Here is a 23,169-nt window from a genome sequence, read left to right as displayed (position 1 = left end):
TTTTTATTTGTGATACTTCTATCCTGCTTAATATAATAAAATCCCTAAGCAGACTGTGAAATACTCTTCCCATTGAAGTATGGTGCTGATAGTACAATCTTTCCAGCGCCAGGTTAAAACGTTATCCAGACTTTCAAAGTTAGGTTATGTGATCGCTCTGCACTGCTATTTTAGCTGCCTCTAAAATGTTTTAGTTTTTGTTTTTTCTTGGTATGATTAGTTTTAGTCATGCCCTTCGTACACTGCCCTGGTATCAATAAGGATGAAGTGGTTTAAAAGTGCTTTAAATAAATTTATTCCTTGTACCGTATACCAAACCCTGAACATATCTGGACTCTTACCTATTTTGTATACCTGTATCAAAATCAGTGTGTACACACAAGCAGTGGAGTTTTTTGGTCACATGTACAGGGTCAGATTTATTTTCCACAGCTTTGTGTGATGGGTTCACATTTATTCCTTGGGAGTGTTCTCACTGCTATATAATCTTTGTGTCCTATCACTTTTGAACGACTTTAAAAAATACCAACAGTGCACATACAAACCCACTTCAACTTCTGGTAACACCTCCCTTTGATCTCTCTGAACAGCAGAACTAGCCAAGGTGCTCTTCATCCCAAACAAATGAAAAGACCTGTTAGGTATCCAGAATATACATTAAGACTAGAAAAAACGTATGTCTGTTTGAATTTTAATAACTATTTTGTTTGATGCAAGGTATTTTCATTTCCTGTATTCCTTGCAATCAAAATGGCTACAAACTTGCCTTTTATGTAACACCTAGAATGGAATGGGACCGGAATAGGATTGTCTGGGGGGAGAAGTAGTAAACAGCCTTTTCTGCCTTCAACAACTGTCTGATAGCTGAATACTTAGCAGGGGAAGTTTCTCATCACCATCTTCATACCTAGAAAAGATTTGTTAAATTTCCACCTGCCAGGCATCATTAAACACAGGAGCCCTATTCTCCCCCCCCCCCCCAACTATATATAACCTAGGATACACTTTTGTCACTTTCTGAACTGCTCTGGAATGGCTCTGAAGTTAGGTGCCAACCAAACACACTTGTATAGCAGTTAGGGGTTTATTTTTTTATATATACTGGCTTTCATCAATGACGTCAAGGTTGATTATAAAAAAAATAAACATATACAAGATGGTACCACCTAAAACTGTTCCTACTTAGGACTTGAAGTTACTACTGCATTTATGGCTGAACATCAGGAAAAACTTCCTGACTGTTAGAGCAATACGACAATGGAAGCAATTACTTAGGGAGGTGGTGGGCTCTCCCACACTGGAGGCATTCAAGACAAGGCTGGACAGCCATCTGTTGGGGATGCTCTGATTTGGATTCCTGCATTGAGCAGGGGGTTGGAGTCGATGGCCTTGTAGGCCCCTTCCAACCCTATGATTATCTTGCAGAAGTTAACAACTTTTAGTACCAATGAAAGAGTAAAAGTAATATATACAAGCCACCAATGTAGAAGCTAAAAACACTGCGACTAAAATGCTTGTGAGAGAGCCCAGTTCACTCCAGGTAAGAGTAAAGTCTCTTTATTGAGTAAGGAGGCATTCCAATCTACTGCTTACTGTACTGACCCTAAAACTCTGCTCCCTATGCACCTAGCAATGCCTGCCACTTCACCCTGTTCTCCAAGTTTAACTGCAGTCATCTAGTCCTATGAACATGGCCCTATGGCTTATTCCCACAAGACGAGAGTCCTGGTGCAGCATAGCTGCAGCCTCCTTAGAACCTATACTGCCCAGCATATTCAGTGCTTTCCCATTAAAGCTGCCTTGACACTCATTCCTTCAAGGTTTTTCTTATCACCACAACAAAGTCTGTGTGATCCTGGTAACTATTAATATCATGCCTACACACAACCCAAAAAGAGGATAGAGATAGACATGTATCTTCTTTGACACAAGGCATATGCTCTAAACCAAGCATAGCAACTGGTGGCCTATAGTACAAAACCACCCCTGAGGCAATTCCATCTGGCTCATGGCAGCCCTACCAAGTGTTAATCAAGTTACAGTAAAATGTTTACTCATATGTAAAGAAATGAGAATGGTTTTCAAAATGTAAGAAGCATATTTGTATGCATGAACTCTGTAAGAGAGGAGAGCTTATTACTAAATAGCAGTCACTTTTAATTTAATGGATTTCTATATTGCTTTTCAGGTAAAAATCTGTTAAAATTAAAAACACCATAAAAACAATATTAACCAGTAGCAGCAGAGATAAGAGCAAAAATGCCAGATTAAAATCATATACAATACAGTATCTTAATGAACCAGGGCAAATAAAAGGTCTTCACCTGGCACCAAAGACAGCAGTGTCAGCGTCATGCAACAGTTTGAGAAATCATTCCAGTCAGGTACCACAACTGAAAAAGGCCCTATCCTGGGTTGCCACCTGCCTCATATCTGTATGTTGGGGGTGGGGGCAAAAAATGACCTCTGAGGAAGAGCTCAACTGGGGAGGTTCCTGAGGGAGAAGGCAGTCCTTAAGGTAACCTGCTCCCAAGCTCTGTAGGGCTTTAAGGGAGCAATCCTATCTAGATAGGCGACCACCTATCCAAAGCAGGGCAGGAGAAGCACAGAGGGGATGGTTCTCCTGCCCTGCTTTTTTGGCCAGATGGCTGATTGCAGCTGTCTAGCTGCGGAAGGACAGAGCAGGGAAAGAGGTTGCTGTACGTACAGGCAGTTACAATCTCCCTACCCCGGAACGCCCCCAGAGACACCCCTTTCTGGCCACTCCATGCTCCTCTTGTGAGCATGGAAAACGGGGCTGTTCCACACTGCCTCAGAGGCAGCACAGAATTGGAGGGAGGTCAGTTCTCCAGGAACTGACCTTGTAGTGCGGGCTCTGAAGTCAGTTCCCAGAAAACAGCATATCCTATGGATGTCTAGCGGCCATACGCTTGCTCCCTAAAAGTTACAACCAGCAACTCTGATTGAGTCCAGACACCAGGAGTCAATGCAGCTGTTTTAAGACTGGGACGATGTTGCATCACTGTGGAATTTGACTACATGGAATCCATTTCTTCAGTAGAAAACATTGATAGCCATAAGGTCGTTGTCTGGTAGACAGAGTAGCCTTCAACAATTCAGAAGTTCACCATCCCTGCTTAAAAAAAAAAAAAGGGATACAAAAGCAATAATTTCAATAATTAGAGAATGCGTGAGTAGGCTTGCTGATCAAACCAAAAAGTATCTAGTCAAGTATGCTATTTCCAGTAGAGGCCATCCAGATGCTTCTAGGAAGCCCACAGCAAAGCATGGAATCTAATGCAGGATAAATATCCCAGCACAAATTTGTCTAATTACCTTTTAAAGCAATCTAAGATAGAGGCCATCACCACATCTGGTGGCAGTGAATTCTTTAAATTAGGTATTGTGTGAAGAAGTACTTTCTTTACAAAGGAGAGTATTTGTCATTTTATTTACTGCAACATTTGTATGCCATCTTTCAGTCCTTCCAAGGGTGTTCCACATACTAAAACATAAATAGCCCTATAAAATTCATAATTAACAGTGAAAACAGCCAATTCACATTATGTTAAGAAGAGTAGCACAGTAAAGGGCTGACAATATAATAAATGTGGAATGCAACACTAACATGGGACTGAAAGAGGATTGGTGCACTGGTAGAATTCTCCATCAGAAATAACTAAAGACATTTGATGGAAATATGTGCAAACTAAAAATCTAAATGAATACCATGATACTAGTGACTCCCAACTTTATGAATCACTACCAAACCCCACAGAAAAGTAGACAATAATGAAGCATTTTAAATGTCTACAATGTTATGGAAATGTTCACTGCTAAACAATGTCTTTTGGAACTGAGTTTCAAAAAAAGGGTTAACCTAAAGTTAAGGCAGCAAATGTCATTATGAAGTATTATACATGGCATCACTGAGACTTACCCCTTAGGCTACGCTGGCTGGAGAGCTAGCCCTAATTTGACATATGGTCACAGCACAGACCTACAACTCTCCATATTAGTTTTTTTCTTGTCTGAAAACATAAACAAGCTTTCCAAATTGTAACACAGCTTGTTTTAAAAATTAAATGGCACTTACAAAATGCATTTATTACAACAATTATATGCCACTTTTCTGAATACAAATACAGCTTACAAGTAACATACACATAATAAAATCACAATAAATATTAACTTTAAAAACAAACAAACAAAAGCTGTGTCATAGAGTTACAAACTATTAGCGGAATGATGGTGATGCAGAGAAGAGCAGGGTCTAGTGCCTTTTAAAGATGCCTAGCAGGTAGAAATTTATCAGACAAAACACTTTTAAGGCATGGAAATGGGAAGTTTCCCTGCTAAAGGTCTGTCTCTCAGGCAGTTACCTTTTCTCCCCAATGGCAATCCAATTCTGGCCCCATTAAACACCCAATCCATTTTAGGTACTAGATAAACAAAAATTCCTAGCCTTTTGGTTGCAAGGGACACAGCACGTGAAAATATATAATTGCTTGACAAGTAGGGGGAAAAAAAACCAACATTCGTTTTCTAGCTAAATAGAAGCCACATAAGCCACAGCGATGTCTGAAATGCCGTTATCACACAAATTATATTTACTGGCTCAACTTGGATTTTACAAAATCTCTGTATCAATATTAGCCTCTGCTCCAAAGAAAACCAGCATCATAAAAAATTGGGAGATTTGATGAAAATGTTCCATATTTACAGACTATTTCAATCTTTGCCGATGCCTATACGAAAAAAAAACGTCCGCGATAGGCCAAGGATATATACTGTTACAATGGGGGGGGGGGAGGCGAGAGAGACCGGGATAATATTTTAATTCAAAAATGTCATAATAGGGTACCTTTTATTTTCACTTTCAAAAAGGCAGCGGGCAGATTTAAATTCAGCGACCGAGAGGGATGTACTGAAATTCGGGAGGCGGGGGTGCCCCGGGCAGTGCTTGGGGAGAAGCCACCCCAAAATGTTGGGGATTTTCCAGGCCTAAATAAGTCTCCGCTCCCCGGCACCGAGTTGAGCAAGTCTGAGCCCGGAGCGGAATTTTACGGCCAAGCTGGAACGGAGGCGGCGGCAGGAGCGGCAGCTGCAGCGGGAGGGGCTGGCAGGGACCCACTGCTCTTCCACTTCATCCACCCGTCCGCGGCCCGGTTCCTTCTCCGCCGCCCGGCCCGGCCCGGCCCGGCGCCGAGGAGCAGGCGGCTCAGGCAGCAATAGTGCCGGCATCCCCCTTCCGCATTTCCCTGGGTCTCTCTCGGGCAAGTGACGTGACGTGCTGACGGCTGCCCGGCCCGGGGAGCTTGGCCGCTTCCACTCAGCTCCGAGCTCGGCCCCTCCCTCCCCTCCGCTCCCGCCCGCCCCGCCGCAGCGACACTACCACCGAGATCGGCCCAGCTACGCAGAGAAAGGCCGCCCCGAGCCCGCCGCCGCCCCGCCCGGTAAGCAGCACGGGACAGGCCCGAGCTAGGCCCTCACCCCCGCGCGGAACCAGGCCTCAGCGCCCGCCGCGGTACAGGCCCCGAGAAGGCCGCAGCTAGGCCGCGCCAGGGCTCCTTCTTGCAGGAATGGGCCGCAAGGCCGTGCTCGGGGGGGCTGAGCAGCTGCAGCTCAACTTCCAGAAAGGGGGAAGGTGACAGGCTCTTGTGAGGTGCACGGGGAGTAGGAATGAGGCCCGGTTTTAGGGGGCAGCGGGGCCAGGCCCGAGCCGGAGGGAGAGCGTCTAGGAGGAGGAGACAAGATGGCGGCGGCAGGGGAGGCTGGGGGAGAGTGCTGGCCGCCATCTTGAATTAATCGCTCCTGGCCCCAGACAGTCCCCATTACGGGCAGGGCAGGGCGGAGACGGCGCCAGTGGGGGAAGCTCGCCCCTCCCCTCCTTTCCTGTGTTGTGCCCAGTTGTCCTGCTTGGCTGCTGTTGGGCCGGCACGCTCCAGTCCCGCAGCCTTCTTCCCTGCCGCTGTGGCGTGCGGCGGGCGGAGAGGCACTTTCTGGCTCTCTTATTTCTCTGCCTTCCGGTCCCGAGCGGCTACACTATGTCCCGTCTCTGCAGGGCACGAGCAGTACACACAACTCCCCCGCGCACGCACACCCCCGCGGTCCTCCTGCCGCCGCTACTACATATACACAGGGTGCCTACTTGCATCGCCATATGCCAGTTTTTGCCCAAACGGCTCTTCCTGGAAACGCATAAATAACACTTCATACCAGGGAACACATGTCTGTCACTGACTGGCGATGCTGTGGAAAATAATGGTCTGGGCCAGTTGATTTCGTTAAGAAGGGCTGGGTGACATTGGGGGTGGGGGGCTTTAACCCGTTCATGGGATAGAGGTGGCACACCACTAAGAAAATGAACACAAAACCCCACCATAAATCGACTTAATGCATTTTCACAGCCTTGACCCCAAGCACACTCAGTGACGGAGAAAAAGACAACTTTTTCTGGGTAATCAACTGTGGAGCCCATGAGAGCTTCATTCCCACGTTAGGATGCCAGGCAGTGTTCCCTCAGATGTGTGGCTAATTGTAGGCTCCCTGTGGGTTTTGTATTTCTTGCTGTAATGTGTGAGGTAAACAGGTTGGACTACTGTAAGCGAGAGAGCCCACAGTGAAAATCAAATTATCACTTTTGCTTGAAACAATAAAATGCAGTCAGTAAACAAAACACCTGAAAAGCTAATGGGATAAGTAACAGCTTTCAGTTTTACGGGCAGGGGAAAGGGAATATTAACGTTTTGCAACTTGCTTTAGAGAGAGAAAAAAACATTATCAAAGTGTCCCGTGAAGGTTGAATCCTGTACCCACTCAATTTGGGAGTATGTTCCATTGAATTCAGTGGAACTTACTTCTCAGTAGACATATTTAGGATTGTGTTGGAAGGGTATATGACAGTCAGGCAGAGAGAAGGGGTTGTAGAAGTTGTTTTGTGGAATATCTCAGCACATATATTCACAATGGCACAAAGACGAGCAAATCCCTTATTTTTGCCTCTTCTTGTTAGGTGAGTGGAAGGAGAGTTATTAATGGAAATGTTCATTGGCTACTGTAGTAATATGTTTTTGCATATTCTGGATTCAGCAACAGTGCTGGAGCAAATTAAAAGCCATTTAACTATCCAGAACCTTTATCTATAGGTTGTTTAAATGTATGTTGTAGGGTTGTTTTGTATATCATGGCTAGGATTTGAAATTGGAAAAAATACAGTTAATGTTTATTCCTTGCAGTTTTGCATATCTATATTTGGAGCTTTCATTATGAAGAGATCAGGAATTGATTGAAAAAGTAATTTATAATTCAAGAGTAGCAAAAAGCTTTTGAACTCGTTTTTTTTAAACCCTGTAGAGAGGGATGCCGCTATTCTGAGGCAGGAGTTTCTTGCCCTGGCACAGCTGTATTCTCCTCTCACTGCCTGTATTGCTAGAAGTGAGGGGGCTTGAACACATCTGCTGTCCCCTCCGTGTGAGTGGCAATGCCTGCTTTGCAGTAAAAATACGCAAAAATTCAAGTCCTAAGGCGCTGACTCTTTTCTTAACAATGTGTTTTTCCCCTGAAAAATTTGAACTATCATAATCTACTGAATTCATTATGCATGCCACATGTGGATATGGAAAACTAGTTGAAAGCTTCTTTGTTTTAATTTTATAGACATTGTGACTGATGAAATTTAAAGGCCATGGATGAAGATGGACTTGAGCTACAGCCACATGATCCACATTCATTTTTTGATCCTACAGGTATGCTAGGAAATAACATGTAATCTGAAATTGCTTTCTCAAAGTGCAATTGGGAAGTTTATAGCCTATTGGGCCTTTACTGAATGACACCAATCGGTCTATTTTTTAAGTCCCCCCCCCGCCCCCCCGAGAATCTGAATACAATCTCTTTTACAATTAACATTATGTTTTGAGAAGTGTCTTGCTGCCAAGAAAAGAATAGCCACCATTCAAAAAGCATTACACAGTGTTTAAATATTTCCATATTAATATTGTTGTTTATCACTTCTCAGAGTTAAGGTAAGATAAAAATTATATTCATTTTCTTTAGATGCCAAGTATGGATGCTGCCCTAGATGTACATACTCATGCCAGTTGTCCATTTCCCTCCTCTTCCCTTATCCCTCCACAAAGCCCATATGTCACTTTCCTCAGTCTAGGGCCTTCAAGCCCTTTCCAACCTGCTTTCCGACAAAATGATTGTGATGCAACAGTAATGGAAGCAGGAGGTAGGTTAAACTTTTTAATGGAATGTATCACAAGATTTGAGAACATGCACCATGGCACCCAGGTTTTTATTTTTGTCCAGCATGCCAAACTTAGGATCATCACTACATTCATAGGGCTATATCCAATGTTATGTGAGTGGGCTTTCACTTGCACAGCAAGACTTTCCCTTCCTCTCCTTCCCCCTATAGCCTCCCATATGTCCTCCAGAGGATTCGTCCAACCCTCCAAAGCAGATTTGGAGTGGGGTGGAATGCTGCAGGGAAGAGGGGGAATCTGCTCCACAAGCAACGTCCATTCTGCTGGTGGGTGGACACCATCGGATACAACTTTAAATAAAACTTGCTGATTTTCATGAAACTTGCAGCCATACTGGTACAGTACTTTTGGTTATTTTTATGTATTTCAGGAGCTGACGGAACACATTTGAATGGAAATGAAATTGTCGTTGAAATACAGGAAACTGTGTATGTATCAGATGTGGAGGATTCTGATATAACTGTTCATAACTTTGTCCCTGATGATCCAGATTCTGTTGTAATCCAAGATGTCATTGAGGACGTTGTTATAGAAGATGTTCACTGTCCAGATATCATGGAAGATGCAGATATATCTCAAACTGTTATTATACCTGAACCAGTGCTGGACACTGATGTCACTGAAGAAGTGTCTTTAGCACATTGCACTGTTCCAGAAGATGTTTTATCCTCTGAGATCACAGCTTCAGCAATGTCGATACCTGAACATGTACTCACAAATGAGTCGATGCATGTACCTGACGTAGGACATATGGAACATGTAGTTCATGATCATAATAATGTTGTAGAAGCAGAAATTGTCACAGGTTCTCTGGGAGAGGATATAGTTTCAGAAGTGTTGGTAGCAGACTGTGCCTCTGAAGCTGTAATTGATGCCAGTGGAATACCTGTGGAACATGATGACAAGGGCAGCTGTGAAGACTACCTTATGATTTCCTGTAAGTGTCTGGGTAATATACTTTTAAAACTACAATTTTATCTAAAATTCCATAATCCATAGTACTTCCGTTGATTCTGTTATAGTCCCTTAGACTCTTGTACAAATTTAATCTAAATGCAGTTGTACCACCTTATGTAGTTGCTGGTAGAGAGAGGGGGTACCAAGATGACAATTGTACTGGGGAAACACAGCTTATTTGTTGTCCCTATTGCAAGTCTTGATTTTTTTCTGGCAAGAGAGAGAGACAGAGAGACAGAGAAAGCACACTAAACAGCAGGACAAGCAGTGGTTGCCAGTTCCCAAGCAACAGGAGAGTGGGGTGGGAGGGTGAGTAGGAAAAGGCAACTATTTCCTAAGGGCTGAACTATTCACGTATAAGTGTTCATAATATTATAACTGTGCCTAATATTTTTATGTGACTATTACAAATAAAATTATCAGTGCCACAGATTAACAAAGAACATGAAAAGGGTTGTGGTTCAGTTCTCATTCTGATGTCCCAAGCCTGTGACTTGCTGTGCCATCAGATAGGGGTTTACAGTGGGGTCCATTGACTGCTGTAACATGGCAGCACTATGCCTTGGCACTCCTATATTGGCAACAGCATTTATTGCCAGATACAGCGCAGCAGTAACACCCAAAACTCTTGAAAGGCACAGAACTGGGCAGAAAAGGCATGTGGCAAGAATTATTGAGGTGTGCTTGGGGAGAACTGTATCATTGTCAACACATTTTGACCCTCGTGAGCCATCTATGTCACTGAAGCACTATGCACTGAAAACGTAGGAATAATTTTTAATAACATGATTGCAACTGGCTAGCAGTATAGGATAGACGGGCTTGTCTGTGTAGCAGGCACAGGATTTCATCTTGACTACATTAGCATAACTGCTGTGGTACACTTACGTAGCTATGCATATCTGTTGAATGAGGTCTGATGCAACTCAGCTATTTCCACTTAGTAACAGGGACTTCCCTCTGCTAGATTCCCATTTTGCATCAATATGTTCTGAATTCTTGTTGCAATCTAAAAATATATACTCATTCTTCTCTTGTAACAAAATATAAATCCATACCCTCTATAATGTGATGTGAATGCCTATAGTAGAATTTATGCTAAGTGAAAGTTTCCCTATTACTTCATACTTTGCTTTAAGCTTCCCAAACAAGCTCTACCAGTTTTTAAGCCTAATGCCTAATTGGATGCCTAGTCTCATGTAGTCTAATGCAGCCTGTAACTGCTTTATAGAGAAAAATGAAAACATGCCCTTGAATTCAAATTTCTACTCCTTACACAGTCTGTGTATCTGTTTCAATGTGGCATGCAGTTGGCTACTTATTTTGTTGATTGTAGTGCCAGTGGAAATTTAATGTATTCACATAATATGTGCCAAACGCTGGGAGGAGTTCACTTAGGCTGGGGCAGAGGCTCTCATGCTGATAGTGGCTTCCATCTGTTCCCAGTCCAAGTGCAACCTAGTATGGCAAAACAAAGATGTAGCAAGGAGGTGGAATGGAGACCAGTGACACAAGTCACTGATGGGGCAAGCTATATGAGCTTCCTCATATAGAATGCCACTTCAGCTGTTGTGGCACAAGCAGAGGTGTGCAGCACTCCAAATACACCTCTAGGTAGGATTGCTCTGAGTGTCTTCAACATTTCCCCTGTCTGTTGGTCTGGCATGATTTGTTTGTAACAAATCTAAGTTTGCTATTAGCAATCATCCTATTTCCTTCAAGATACTTACAGATGAATTGTATTGCAGTGGGATACTATCTTTCCAAGTACTGGGCTCTAACCAGTCTATAACTCACTTAATTCGGCCTTCTTTTGGTGCTGGATGGTGACAAATCTGGAAGGACAAACTTATTTCCATGTGTAGATTAGCCTTGCTGGATTAGGGCAATTGCCTTTACATTTGCTCTTCTCCAATTGGGGTGGGGGGAGCAAGTGTTAGGATTGCTAATCTCACCAGATTCACCTCTCACACAGATATTTAAGTTCGGCTAAAAAGCTTACATTTCCTTTCAAGGGAGCTGAAGTATTCATGTCAAGGTTTGCAGGGGCACCATATTCATATCTTTTCAGCTGAATAGAAATCTTTTAACATTGTACCTTTGTGGAGCACAAATAATACATGTCTGGCAGACACATACAGTTAACTGAGATTTAGGTAGAGAACTGCAGGATCATGCCTGACCTCTGCATCCACCCCATCTTGCATCTGAAATTGCCCATGTCCTCTTCTACCCATATACATACTGATCTGGGCAGCTCAGAATGGTTGCTGAGTGAGAATTTGTGTTCATGCATATTACTTGGAATATTTCTGACCTTTCTTGGACCATGCATACATATTGCTTACACCATTTCTGATTAATTAAGCATCTTTGTTCAGACCAGAATCTCTGCTTTGGTGATCAAAGGCAAACTATAAAGAAACTCACATTTTATTTTTAGTATGGCTATTCTGTTACTTCTTCCAGTTCGGTGAAGATAAGAAGATAATTAAGAGGAGCATTTTATTAAGGGGAAGCAATGTAGTACAGCATCTAGGATTTTTTATTTACCTTGCTTCTTGATTTCCCAACTCCCCATGAAAAATATCTTCCTAATTTTCATGTAACTACAATAATTCATTATATAAATATTTCTTTCACTGTCATGTCTGGCTAATTTTATTGTAATTTTCTATACGTCTAAAATTAGAATGGTAAACATCTGTTTTATTGCAATCTGTTTCTGTTGGGTTAATCATTTTATTGTTTTTGTCTGTAGTGGATGATGCTGTCAAGACAGAAACAGACAATTCTGTTGACATTAAATCTGAGTCAGAAGGTGACTCCTGTAAAATGGATGGCATTTGCCCAGAAGTTATCAAAGTCTATATTTTCAAAGCCGATCCTGGAGAAGATGATATAGGTAAGGCATTCTAAATATATATATATATATATATATATGTTAAGCTGGGGGTCAGTACCATCATGAGACTATTCATCCCCCCTTTGCCAAACTAGGAACAAGGAAGTTATGGAGAATGCAAATTTAAAGAGTGAAAGTTAAGATTCTTGCCCACGATCCCTCACTTTTCTCCACCTGTCCCTCCAGGAAAATTAATTGCTGACCCAGAGTCTTGAGCTGCGGTCCTATACACACTTATTTTAACTCAGTGAGGTTTACTTCTGAGTAAACATGCAAAGGATTGCATTGTAGATCTTGCATAGTATCCTTTTTTCTGACTCTGTCCTTTCCAACCTGCTCCTGATTCAGGCTTCCTTCAGATCTTCTAAATATTTGTGTAGATTCTTTTTCTGTTTCTTAGATTTAAACCATCATTTTAATAGAAACATGCTCTTACAAAATACGTTTGCTCATTTTTTTTACTTAGGAGGCACAGTGGACATTGTGGAAAGTGAATCTGAAAATGACCATGGGGACACATTGATTAACCAAAACAGCAGTGTTCGCATTCCAAGAGAAAAAATGGTTTATATGACAGTAAATGATTCTCAGCACGAAGATGAAGATTTAAGTAAGTATGTGGCCTTTATTTAGGGGTATGGATTTGTTTAAAATGATTAAAAATGTATTACATATTGTTTCTTCTTTCCTTAGACGTTGCAGAAATTGCTGATGAGGTGTATATGGAAGTGATCGTAGGAGAGGAAGATGCAGCAGCCGCTCATGAGCAGCAAATTGATGACAATGAAATCAAAAGCTTCATGCCAATAGCTTGGGCAGCAGCTTATGGTAAATCATAAATCAAAATCTGCTATAAGATTGGAGTTGGAAACGTAAACTTAGTTCCATAAAATCAGTCATAAAACAAGATACCTTGCTGGTATTATCAGTTCTGAAGATCAAAAACATTGGCATCTATGAAACATACTAATGTGTTGGGGGGACACACACCCCTTTTTGTAGGGTTCCTCTATAACGTTGAAGGATGTTCAACAAAAGTACATGCTTCCATCTGAAAATCACATATGGAGTATATTAGTATCTAGGCTTCTGTTTTAGGTAGGGGTGTCAGAGAATTCCGCCACGGATCTCAGTGAGGCCGAATGCTAGTGCATTCGGCCCTCCGAAATCTGTGGTGGAACGAAGCCCCCCACCCCACGAAAGGCACGTGAAACAGAGCACCTACCTGCTGCCGTTTGCAGTGCTTTGCAAATGGCAGCCGCGTCTGCGGCTGCCATTAGCTTCTTCATTATAGCCATGATAGGCTACATAAATACCTATGTAGCCTATCACAGCAAAAAAAAAAAAGGGAACGCAAACGGCGGCGGCTACAGTGGCCACCATTGCATTCCCTTTATTTTTTGCCAAGATGGGCGCAAATGGTGGCCACTACGCCATTTGCACCCCTGCCTTTTGCCATAATAGGCTACGTAAATATTTACGTAGCCTATCACGGCAAAAAAAAAGGGAATGCAAATGGCGGCTGCCGTAGCCGCCGCCATTTGCATTCCTTTTTTTTTTTTTTTTGCTGTGATAGGCTACGTAAATATATACGTAGCCTATCACGGCAAAATACAGGGACACAAATGGCAGTGGCTACGGCGGCCGCCAATTGCGTCCCTGTGCAGGCTGCCCAGCGGCCGGATGTCCAGCTGCGGGCGGCCCCGGCCGGCGGCTCCGTGGAGTCGCTGCGGAGCCAGCCAGGGAGAATTTTTGGGGGGAGTGACGGAGCGCCTCCCCCCCACTGCGAATGTCACCCTTCGAAAAGGTAAGTGACTTTCATACATCCCTAGTTTTAGGGGAAATGAATGCAGGCTTTCTTGGGTGGTGCTCCATATTTTTTGTCGAAATGTATGTATAGGAGGACGTGGGTGTCATTTGCATCCTGTTCAGAAGAAATTATGTCAACGGTGTTACTTTTGTTGTCTGAAATTGAAAGAAAGAGAAAATCTCAATGGTTGTCAAACATAAGTCATAGGCAGTCTAAATTGTAGAACTGAAAATGGGAGAAAGAAAACAAAATAGCAACTGTGGAACCCTGTTAATCCTTTTTCTGCTAGGCTATTCCACTCTACAAAAACATAAACAATGTGATTTTAAAGAGAAGCAGGAACTTTGCTGGTATAAATTTTGAAACTTAAATGAGCCAGAATACTGAAAAAAAACTAAGATAAAGTGTGGAATTTTGACACATTAATTACACCTTTTCATCTTTTATTCAGAACCTCCGTCTTAGGTCCCTTTCTCACCCACCCACCCAGCCATTTCCTGTGGCGAGCTTTCATGGCATAAGGGAATGGTGGGAGATTCAGGACAGATAAAAGGAAGTACTTCTTCACACACTGTATAATTAAACTGTGGAATTTGCTACCACAAGATGTAGTAATGATGGCTACTAACATGGATGGTTTTAAAAGGAGAGTAGAAAAATTCATGGAGGATAAGGTTATCAATGGCTACTAGTCATGTTGGCTATATATTACCTTCAGTATCAGAGGCAATATGCCTCTAAATACCAGTTGTTAGGGAACATGAGCAGGAGGGTGCTATTGCCCTCATATCTTGCTTGTGAGCTTCCCATAGCTATCTGATTGTCCACTGTGGGAGCACAATGCCTTTGGCTTGATCCAGCATGTCTCTTCCTATGTTTTTAAGGAAGTGTGTGTGGCTGTTGCAAGGATGTAGCAAGGGCTGATTGCAGAGGTGTTTTCCACCCTATAGTTGTCCCTCCCAGCAGGTTGGCAATCAGATGGAAAAAATACAGTGGTCAGCCCTGCCTATGTGGTTGTAATATTCACACACATTTTCCAGTGGTGTTGAATTGCTCCACATGAAAGTGGCTCCCACTCCCATTTTGTACAAACAAGTAACAACTTGGTGGCCCCTGGAAATCCAAACTCCACTGAAGGCTACTCCATGGTGGTGACCTGTTTATGTGTATCTGCTTGCCATATAGACTACCTTTTCACCATGCCGCTATAAATTGTTGAACTTGTGGTGGTGTGGCGAAATCCATGCATGAACCATGGATATATGTGGCAAGCAGCTAAACATGAATAATACACCATGTAGAGAAGCCTTCAAAGTTTCATCTTTTTGTGAGAACCTAACCTCATTCATTCATTCATTTCTGTACCGCCCCATAGCTGAAGCTATGCCCAGGTTGACTATAAAAAGGGGTAGAATAGCCATTTACTAACTTTCAGTGTTGATTCTTCAAACTTAATTTTATCACTGAGAGCCAGTGTTTTGAATAATCCCTAAGAGTGCCTAGTACTGATTCTATTTAATATTTAATCCATGTTAGGTAATAACACTGATGCAGTTGAAAACCGAAATGGAACTGCGAGCGCTCTCTTGCACATAGATGAGTCTGCTGGTCTCGGGAGACTAGTAAAACAAAAACCAAAGAAGAGGAGGAGGCTGGAATCCAGACAATATCAAACAGGTAAATACTCCGGTATTCTAGTGACTGTGATGATTGCTTGTCAAGAGAAGGAGAGTGGAAACACATTTTCCATGAATGTTTTAAAAAGCACAATCCCATAGATGCATTCATGTTGTGGTTTTGCTGCTTTTATTGGAGCTGTATTTTCCACTAATTCTGTTTTTCTGTAACGTTTGAAATACTACTTAGATGAAATAACAGGTTGTTCTCAATTTAGAAATGTTAACAGAGGAGAAAAATGATGGACTTGAAAGGTCAGGTTTTAACATGCAAATGTGCAATTAAACAAGCACGCACCCCCTCTGCACAAATTCTACTAAGACCGAGCTCATTCTCTTCATGTAGCCAAAATGGCACCATCCATGCACAAGAGGGAGGTATCAGCAGGTTTGTTTTACAGACATACAAAAAGCCTGGGGTGGGGGAATCCCAAAAGAGGCCAGTGAGGACTGAGCATGCTCAGTGGCCTTGGAATGCTGGCTGGCTGACTGCTGGAAGGGAGAATGGAATGGAGTATCCTGGAAGACGGCATGGCTTTGGGGAGCACTCCACACTGCAACATTTTGTTTGTAGGACATCCCCCTTGTACTTCGATATAATTATAGTGGGAGATGTGGGATCCTTTTTGCATATGTGGATATGTTCTGTACAGATCTAAACAACAGCTTCGAATGCTGAGTATAGTTTTCCAAAAGATCCATTTTGTCAAATATCTGTGTACTTTTTTTAACAGGAGGAGTTGATCCAAAAGCTTGTAATCTTTAGAAAGATATATAATGAACTGAATGTTGTGAATTACAAAAAGCAATAAATTCCTTATACTCCTCAGGATGTGATTCAGTCATTTTGAAGAGAGGTTAACACAGGCATCCATGTCTACAAAATGCACAAGACTTGTCCTAGCACACAGTGCAAAAAAAAAAAAATGAAGCTGTACTGGCAAAGAATACATGGACTTATTGAAGGAGGGCGGGAATTAAAGGAAACCCTACCAAGGCTTCCTGCAGAGTGACATGGGTACACCACATAGAGATTTTTTAGGGACAGAAAATGGGAATGCTTGCAGTTCTGGTGAATACCAGTCATCATTTTTGTAAAACTACACACGCATACACATAATTATACCCCCCCTTAATCTAGAAAATAAGATGTCTACCCCCCCCCCCATATATGTACATAGCTCGTGTTATACTCTTGGGAGACACTAACAGCAGGTGCATATGCATGTTCTTATACACATACTTACAAAAATTCACAGTGCTCCCCAAACTATTTGTAATTTTGTACAAACAATAGGACTACTTTAGTCTGATTACAATATTTGGGTTTTGCAGAATTTTGGCTATTTTAGCAAGTGCTAGATTGATAGAGCCTTAAGTTGCAAGAGATGTGTGAACATTAGAATACAGGAGGAGCCTTAGAATGAGGATTTGGAGATCTGAGAAGTGGCTGGAACTGTGCAGGTCACCAAACCTTCCAAACAAGTTCTTAAAATGGTAGCATTTTTTTATAGTCTAGAAGGCAAGTTTTGTAATATAGCATGGTAGCAACTGCAGCCCAAAACACATTCTCATAAATATACAGCCAATCTAGACAGTGCTTTTATCCTGTGACTGTCAGTGGCAGTAATCATGTTGCTGGCAGTTTCTCCATCACACCTCTTAGATTATTTATGGACAAGAAGATCAAGGGGTAGCAAAGAAACAGTCTAGAGAAGAGAAGTTTTTAAAGTTACATTGTTCTCCCACAAGTACTGCCAGTGACTGCTGCATAGAATGAGAGAGTATATATGTATCTGTTGTGCTCATATTGCCAGCACAGGCTTGTTATGGGTGTGGTTGGTACCAGAGCCATGAGCACTGTCTTTCTGGCAGCTTCAGCAGTTATGTAATGCACTTGATGGTTTGTAAGTGAAGGGGGGGTTACTACTACAATTCTGCCCTTTGCTGGCATAGCCCCAGCGATTGAAATATTTAATCAAAATCTATGTATTCTATGCCTGTACTAGCTTGCTTCTCATATTTCTTTTTATAGCACAATAAGTTAAGGTAATTCCTTTCTCAAATGCTGTGTTTGAAACTATTATTTCAGATTATATTTAATCTTTGTTTTGATGCATTTCCAGTAGTTTGTTCACTAATTTGAGACTTGCACAAAACAAAAGAGAGCATATAGGCATCTTCAGTTCTTGTACGAGTCGACATTTTTCATTAACTTTATATATACTGTTTTGGAACATGACAAATATTAATCAACTCTTGAAAAGATTCCTATTATTACGACACTCCTTTGAAAGAATGCAAGTTGGTGACATGTCAAAGTATTACTTTCTGCAAGTTTGGATTGTCTCATTAAAGGATATGTTAGCACTTGACAATGCTGCCAGTTACTGAAGTGGTGCAAGCCTTCCCCTCATTGTGTAGGATGATTTCAATTCAGTTCTGTACAGATAAAGCTGACATATCACTGTCATTAATATTTCACGAATAATTGATTTGGGCTTCATTAGCAACCCAGACAATGTTAAAGTTATTGAAATCCTACTGATGCTTAAGCACCTGCTTAACTCTGCCATTGTAATTAATAGAATTTTGAAGTGTATAATGTCAGTTGGATTGTGGCCATTGTTGTGAGTACACATATAATAGTAGACTGCCTTTGAGTTTAATGGGTGCCATTTTCATGGTTTGGTTTTTGCTTTTATTCTGCAGCAATAATAATTGGTCCTGATGGCCATCCTTTGACAGTCTACCCCTGTATGATTTGTGGGAAGAAGTTTAAATCCAGGGGCTTCTTGAAAAGGCATATGAAAAACCACCCAGAGCACCTTCTTGCAAAGAAAAAATATCGATGCACTGATTGTGATTACACTACAAATAAAAAGTTAAGTTTGCATAACCATCTAGAGAGCCACAAGCTTACCACCAAGACTGAGAAGCTAATTGAATGTGACGAATGTGGGAAAAATTTCTCTCATGCGGGAGCTTTGTTTACACACAAGATGGTGCACAGGGACAAGGCAGCAAACAAAATGCACAAGTGCAAATTCTGCGAGTATGAAACAGCAGAGCAGGGATTATTGAATCGTCACCTTCTGGCTGTTCACAGTAAGAACTTTCCCCATATTTGTGTGGAATGTGGCAAAGGATTTCGGCATCCATCAGAGCTCAAGAAACACATGCGAATCCACACTGGGGAAAAACCCTATCAGTGCCAATATTGTGAGTATAGGTCTGCCGACTCTTCCAACCTGAAAACTCATGTAAAGACTAGACACAGTAAGGAAATGCCCTTCAAGTGTGACATTTGTTTTCAAATATTTTCAGATACCAAAGAGCTGCAACAGCACATCCTTATGCATCAAGAAAGCAAAACACATCAGTGTCTGCACTGTGACCACAAAAGCTCAAACTCGAGTGATTTAAAGAGACACATAATTTCTGTTCACACAAAGGACTACCCCCATAAGTGTGAAATGTGTGATAAAGGCTTTCACAGGCCATCGGAACTGAAAAAACATGTCGCAGTGCACAAAGGCAAAAAATTACATCAGTGCAGACATTGTGACTTTAAGATTGCTGATCCGTTTGTTCTAAGTCGCCATATTCTCTCAGTTCACACGAAGGATCTTCCGTTCAGATGCAAGAGATGTAAGAAAGGGTTCAAGCTGCAAATGGAACTCAAAAAACACATGAAAACACACAGTGGTAGAAAAGTTTATCAGTGTGAGTACTGTGAGTATAGCACTACAGATGCCTCAGGTTTCAAACGGCATGTTATTTCCATTCATACAAAAGACTACCCTCACCGTTGTGACTTCTGCAAGAAAGGTTTTCGAAGACCTTCAGAGAAGAACCAACATATTATGCGGCATCATAAAGATATTGGGCTGCCATGAGGACTCTTCTAGATATTATGGATTTGGAAAAGGTGTGTGTAAAAGTTATGCTTTCTAGGCAGTCATTGTATTTTAAAAGCAGATCACACAAACAAAATACTGTGCATTTGATTTAGTGCTGTATACAGATAGGATTATTGCTTCTAGTTGACTTTTATACATTTTGTTCATTAGTGTGTTCTGAATTCTCTTCCGTTTGTTTAATAAATGAGGAAGGATAGCAACAATAAAGTTGCATTTAATAAAGTGAACTCCGTCTCAAACTGAATTTTTCAACCACATTAGTTCTCTGAAATATTTACCTTACTGACATGGTTCATATTCAGTGACCATACTAACTCAGTTTTGTCATGAGTAAAAGAAAAATTTAATTTGCTCTTAATAAAGATGGCATAGAGAGGGCTGTAAAAAATAACCGGGGGGAAATTAATGTCAAAATATAGCATTGTACCATAGGACCCACTTAATTGTCTCATTGGTATTTAAGGAACTTGTGACACAATATTCATTTGAGTAGTTACTCAGTGCTATTTTCCATTATTTGAGGTTCTTTTTATGTAGTGTTTAATACATCCATAATAAGTAAGAAATACATTGGTTGCTGGGAGCATTTCTTTTCAATAGGTGTGAATTTTAAAGGAAAACTTGCACTTTTCATAAGTATTAATTATCTGCTTCTCTGCCTTTTGGTTCTGTATTACAAATGTATTTGTGTTTTGAAACGTATTGTTTCAGTTGTTGAAAGGATAAGTTACTCAACTGACTGTTGCTAAGGTTGCCCCAAATTAAATGCAGTTTTATTACAAGATTCCAACTGTATGAAATATTTGGTCCAGTGACATTTTTAACTATCTACCAGTAGTCTTGGACAACTTTAAACAATTATACACTATATAGAGAACAGATGGAGGAGTAAAGAATAAAAGCATGAGCATTTTTCTGAAGCATTTGTTTTCCTGCAACTTCTTTTACGTTTTCTCTGTTGCTGTTTTAGGAACATAGAGCTTTTCTAACCAGAATAAGTCCAGTAAGAAGGAGTAGTCCTTTAAACCAGTGGTTTATAAAGCAGTAAGTTTCTAGAATTTATCCAGTTCCTCTTCTCTGTTTAAACACTTCTGGAAAGATGTTGCAGTGAAAACTATTGCTAAGGAAAAGCTGTAGCAGTCTGCCTCATGGCAAACAGTTCAGTAAAAAAAAAAAAGACAATAATTCCAAAGCATGTAAGGGATTTCACCATTCTGGTGATATACATTTACCATGTTTGTTGCTTTAAAAGAGGAAAGAGCTATGATACCCTTTGTGTGTTTTGCTTGCTTGCTTCTTCCCCCTCCCACTGCTTTGGTCCCAGAAGAACTCTGGTCGAATGTACTGAAAGGGAAAAGCAAGTTTCAAATGAGCAGCTTTTGCATCATATCTCCCCTACTTCTCATCACTCATTTCCCTTAACCAGAAACCTGATATCCCAAGGAATCAGGTTTATATCCTATGGTACATGGCAAGAAAATACAATGTCTCAACATTCCTTCAGAAATCCCAGTGTTCCCTGGTTGACTGGCTTTGTTTAATAGAGAACTAGAATTACATAAGAGAAAGTCACATGTGAACATAAAAGTTTGATAACTTAAAACATCTAGTTTTATACAACTCTAAGGCTCTCAGATTTAAATGGAACAGTGTTTTTTTCTGATTGTTTAATGTCTATGGACTATTTCATGTTCACCAAACTCCTGGAAAAATTGGTGGAAAACCACGATAGTCAAGCATACTCATGAGCTTTGATTTAGCAGTTCCTGTGTGCACATGACCATGGATCATTCCTTGATATTGTAGTAAAGTAAGCTCTTGTGGAGTTGTGTGGAAGTCTGTAAGGATTTTGGGATTGTGGTGACTATTGCAGGATTAAGGCCTTGCCTGCACTTGTACTCACTGACACATGTGTTTTCAGGATCCAGCAGTTAGCCTATGAAATGTAGGTACAACATGTTTCTTTAAAAGTCTTTCCCAAATTTCTAAATAACCTTTACATGCAAATGTTTTTCAAGTCTATTAAAATCTATTCAACCTCAAATTCCCAGTCTGTAACTGAAATGTATTTACCCATATTGAAAAGTTACTATATATTTTGGAACAATCATCCAGATTAAGAACACAAAAACGTGGCCCACTTTCTATTTCTCTAACATCTGGAATCATAAACCCTTGGTTTGAAGCATAATTTTGGAAACTTGAAAAAGCAATTAAGCATTTAGTCAAGTGGATTTTGTACAATGTGTCTGTATAAAGAGCAAATAAAAACTAGTTATTGTTAATGTACTGATATTAGTTACAGGCTAGTTTTATTTGATTAGCAAATGCTATAAAATTGATGTTTCAGTTCCATGTTTTAAACGGTACATTTTTTAAAAAAAACAATAAGAACATAATATAAATAATTGTTCTGTAAAAATGCTTGTTAAATACTCTTATGTCCCTCCCTGTGTACACTTTGTAAAAAGAAAAAAAGAAACAAATTACATAGACTCATATAAAGGGATGTGTGACGTTGTAATGTGTACTTGATAATGTGAAAAATAAAAACCAGATTATTTTCCTGTTAATGAATATTCATTTGATACATTACTGTTTTACATATTTCCACTAATATTCTATGCTGTTTCAGCTACAGTAAACTTATTAGCTCAGCAGTATATTATTTCTATGGAGTACTCAGAGATGCCAGAAACTGAAACTGGGACATTCTACAGGGAATCATGTACTATACAGTGAAGCTGACGTTGACTCTAGAAACAAACCCTGCTAGGATTCCAACAGTTTCTTTCCTTGGGCGCTTTTCTATGTATGTTTTGACAGAAAACAAGTCCTACAACTCCCAGAATTCCCCAGCCAGCCAGCCAGCCTCCTGGCTGGGGAACACTGGGAGTTGTAGGACTTGTTTTCTGTCAAACTATGCATAGCATTGCACCCTTTGTGTATAATGGGTTGTCTTTTGTGATTTTTTTTTTTTTTGCATAAGTGCAAATGATTCACGATATGCTACTGGGTACAAAAATCTACTAAGAATATCAACTTTCAATGTTTGAGTTTCTAATGCTGTTGATGTAAAGCGTAGCTTAAAGGGGCATGAATAATGCCCAGTGAAATCTCCAAAGTCACAAAGATTTCCAGTGGGTCTGGTATGGAACTTTATCTAAACTGGTAGGCCAGGAGGAGCTCTTTAGAAAATAAAAAAAACACAATTAAAATATCCATAAAGTATCCCAAATTGCAGCTCATTCTAAACTACAGTAGGTAATAATAAAAACAGGTCAGTTTAAAAATATCTGCCTCTCCTTCAACCTGCTTGCTGGGATAAGTTTCTGGAAGGAGAGAACTCTTAGGCATCCCTCAGAAGGGAGTTCCAAAGAGATAGTCCTTCCCTCCACTGAGGGCAGAGAGCCTTTTAGTGGACAAAAGTCCCCATTGCCTCCTAAGGGGCACAAGGGGAAGAAAAAGAAGACTGGGCATACTTCCAGGAGTAGAAGCAAGTGTAAATATAAAAGGGTCTAAAGGTCTCCCTCTAGGAGCTCCTTTTCAGATCCCCAGTCCTCTGTTGCTTCTTCCTCCATTTTGGAGCAGAAAATTAAACCACCGCCACCCTCAAAGAATCAAA

At 40.9% G+C, this 23,169-nt stretch overlaps 1 protein-coding gene across 6 annotated transcripts; it reads left to right on the top strand.

Annotated features, from left to right (window-relative positions):
• Window positions 1–5,065: 5,065 nt before the first annotated feature.
• Window positions 5,066–22,117, top strand: ZFX (zinc finger protein X-linked). Of its 6 annotated transcripts, none has more exons than XM_084844004.1 (9): window positions 5,366–5,456; window positions 7,660–7,748; window positions 8,426–8,539; window positions 8,644–9,210; window positions 11,992–12,135; window positions 12,602–12,745; window positions 12,829–12,963; window positions 15,482–15,622; window positions 18,334–22,117. In XM_084844004.1, exons 2-9 carry the CDS (start codon window positions 7,688–7,690, stop codon window positions 19,518–19,520), a joined length of 2,493 nt encoding a protein of 830 aa, XP_084700130.1. In that variant the 5' UTR covers window positions 5,366–5,456; window positions 7,660–7,687; the 3' UTR covers window positions 19,521–22,117. The 6 variants fall into 6 exon arrangements, with proteins under 6 accessions (XP_084700133.1, XP_084700130.1, XP_084700134.1 ...); XM_084844006.1 differs by lacking the exon at window positions 5,366–5,456 and adding an exon at window positions 6,985–7,015; XM_084844007.1 differs by lacking the exon at window positions 8,426–8,539 and having other exon boundaries at window positions 5,066–5,456.
• The last annotated feature ends 1,052 nt before the right edge of the window (window positions 22,118–23,169 follow it).

The sequence above is a fragment of the Heloderma suspectum genome, chromosome 3 (genome assembly GCF_057233095.1).
Source record: "Heloderma suspectum isolate Gila_16-S chromosome 3, 16-S_ref, whole genome shotgun sequence".
NCBI classification, from domain to species: Eukaryota; Metazoa; Chordata; class Lepidosauria; order Squamata; family Helodermatidae; genus Heloderma; species Heloderma suspectum.
Note: the sequence above shows the minus strand (reverse complement) of the source record. Positions and strands in the feature narration are given on the sequence as shown.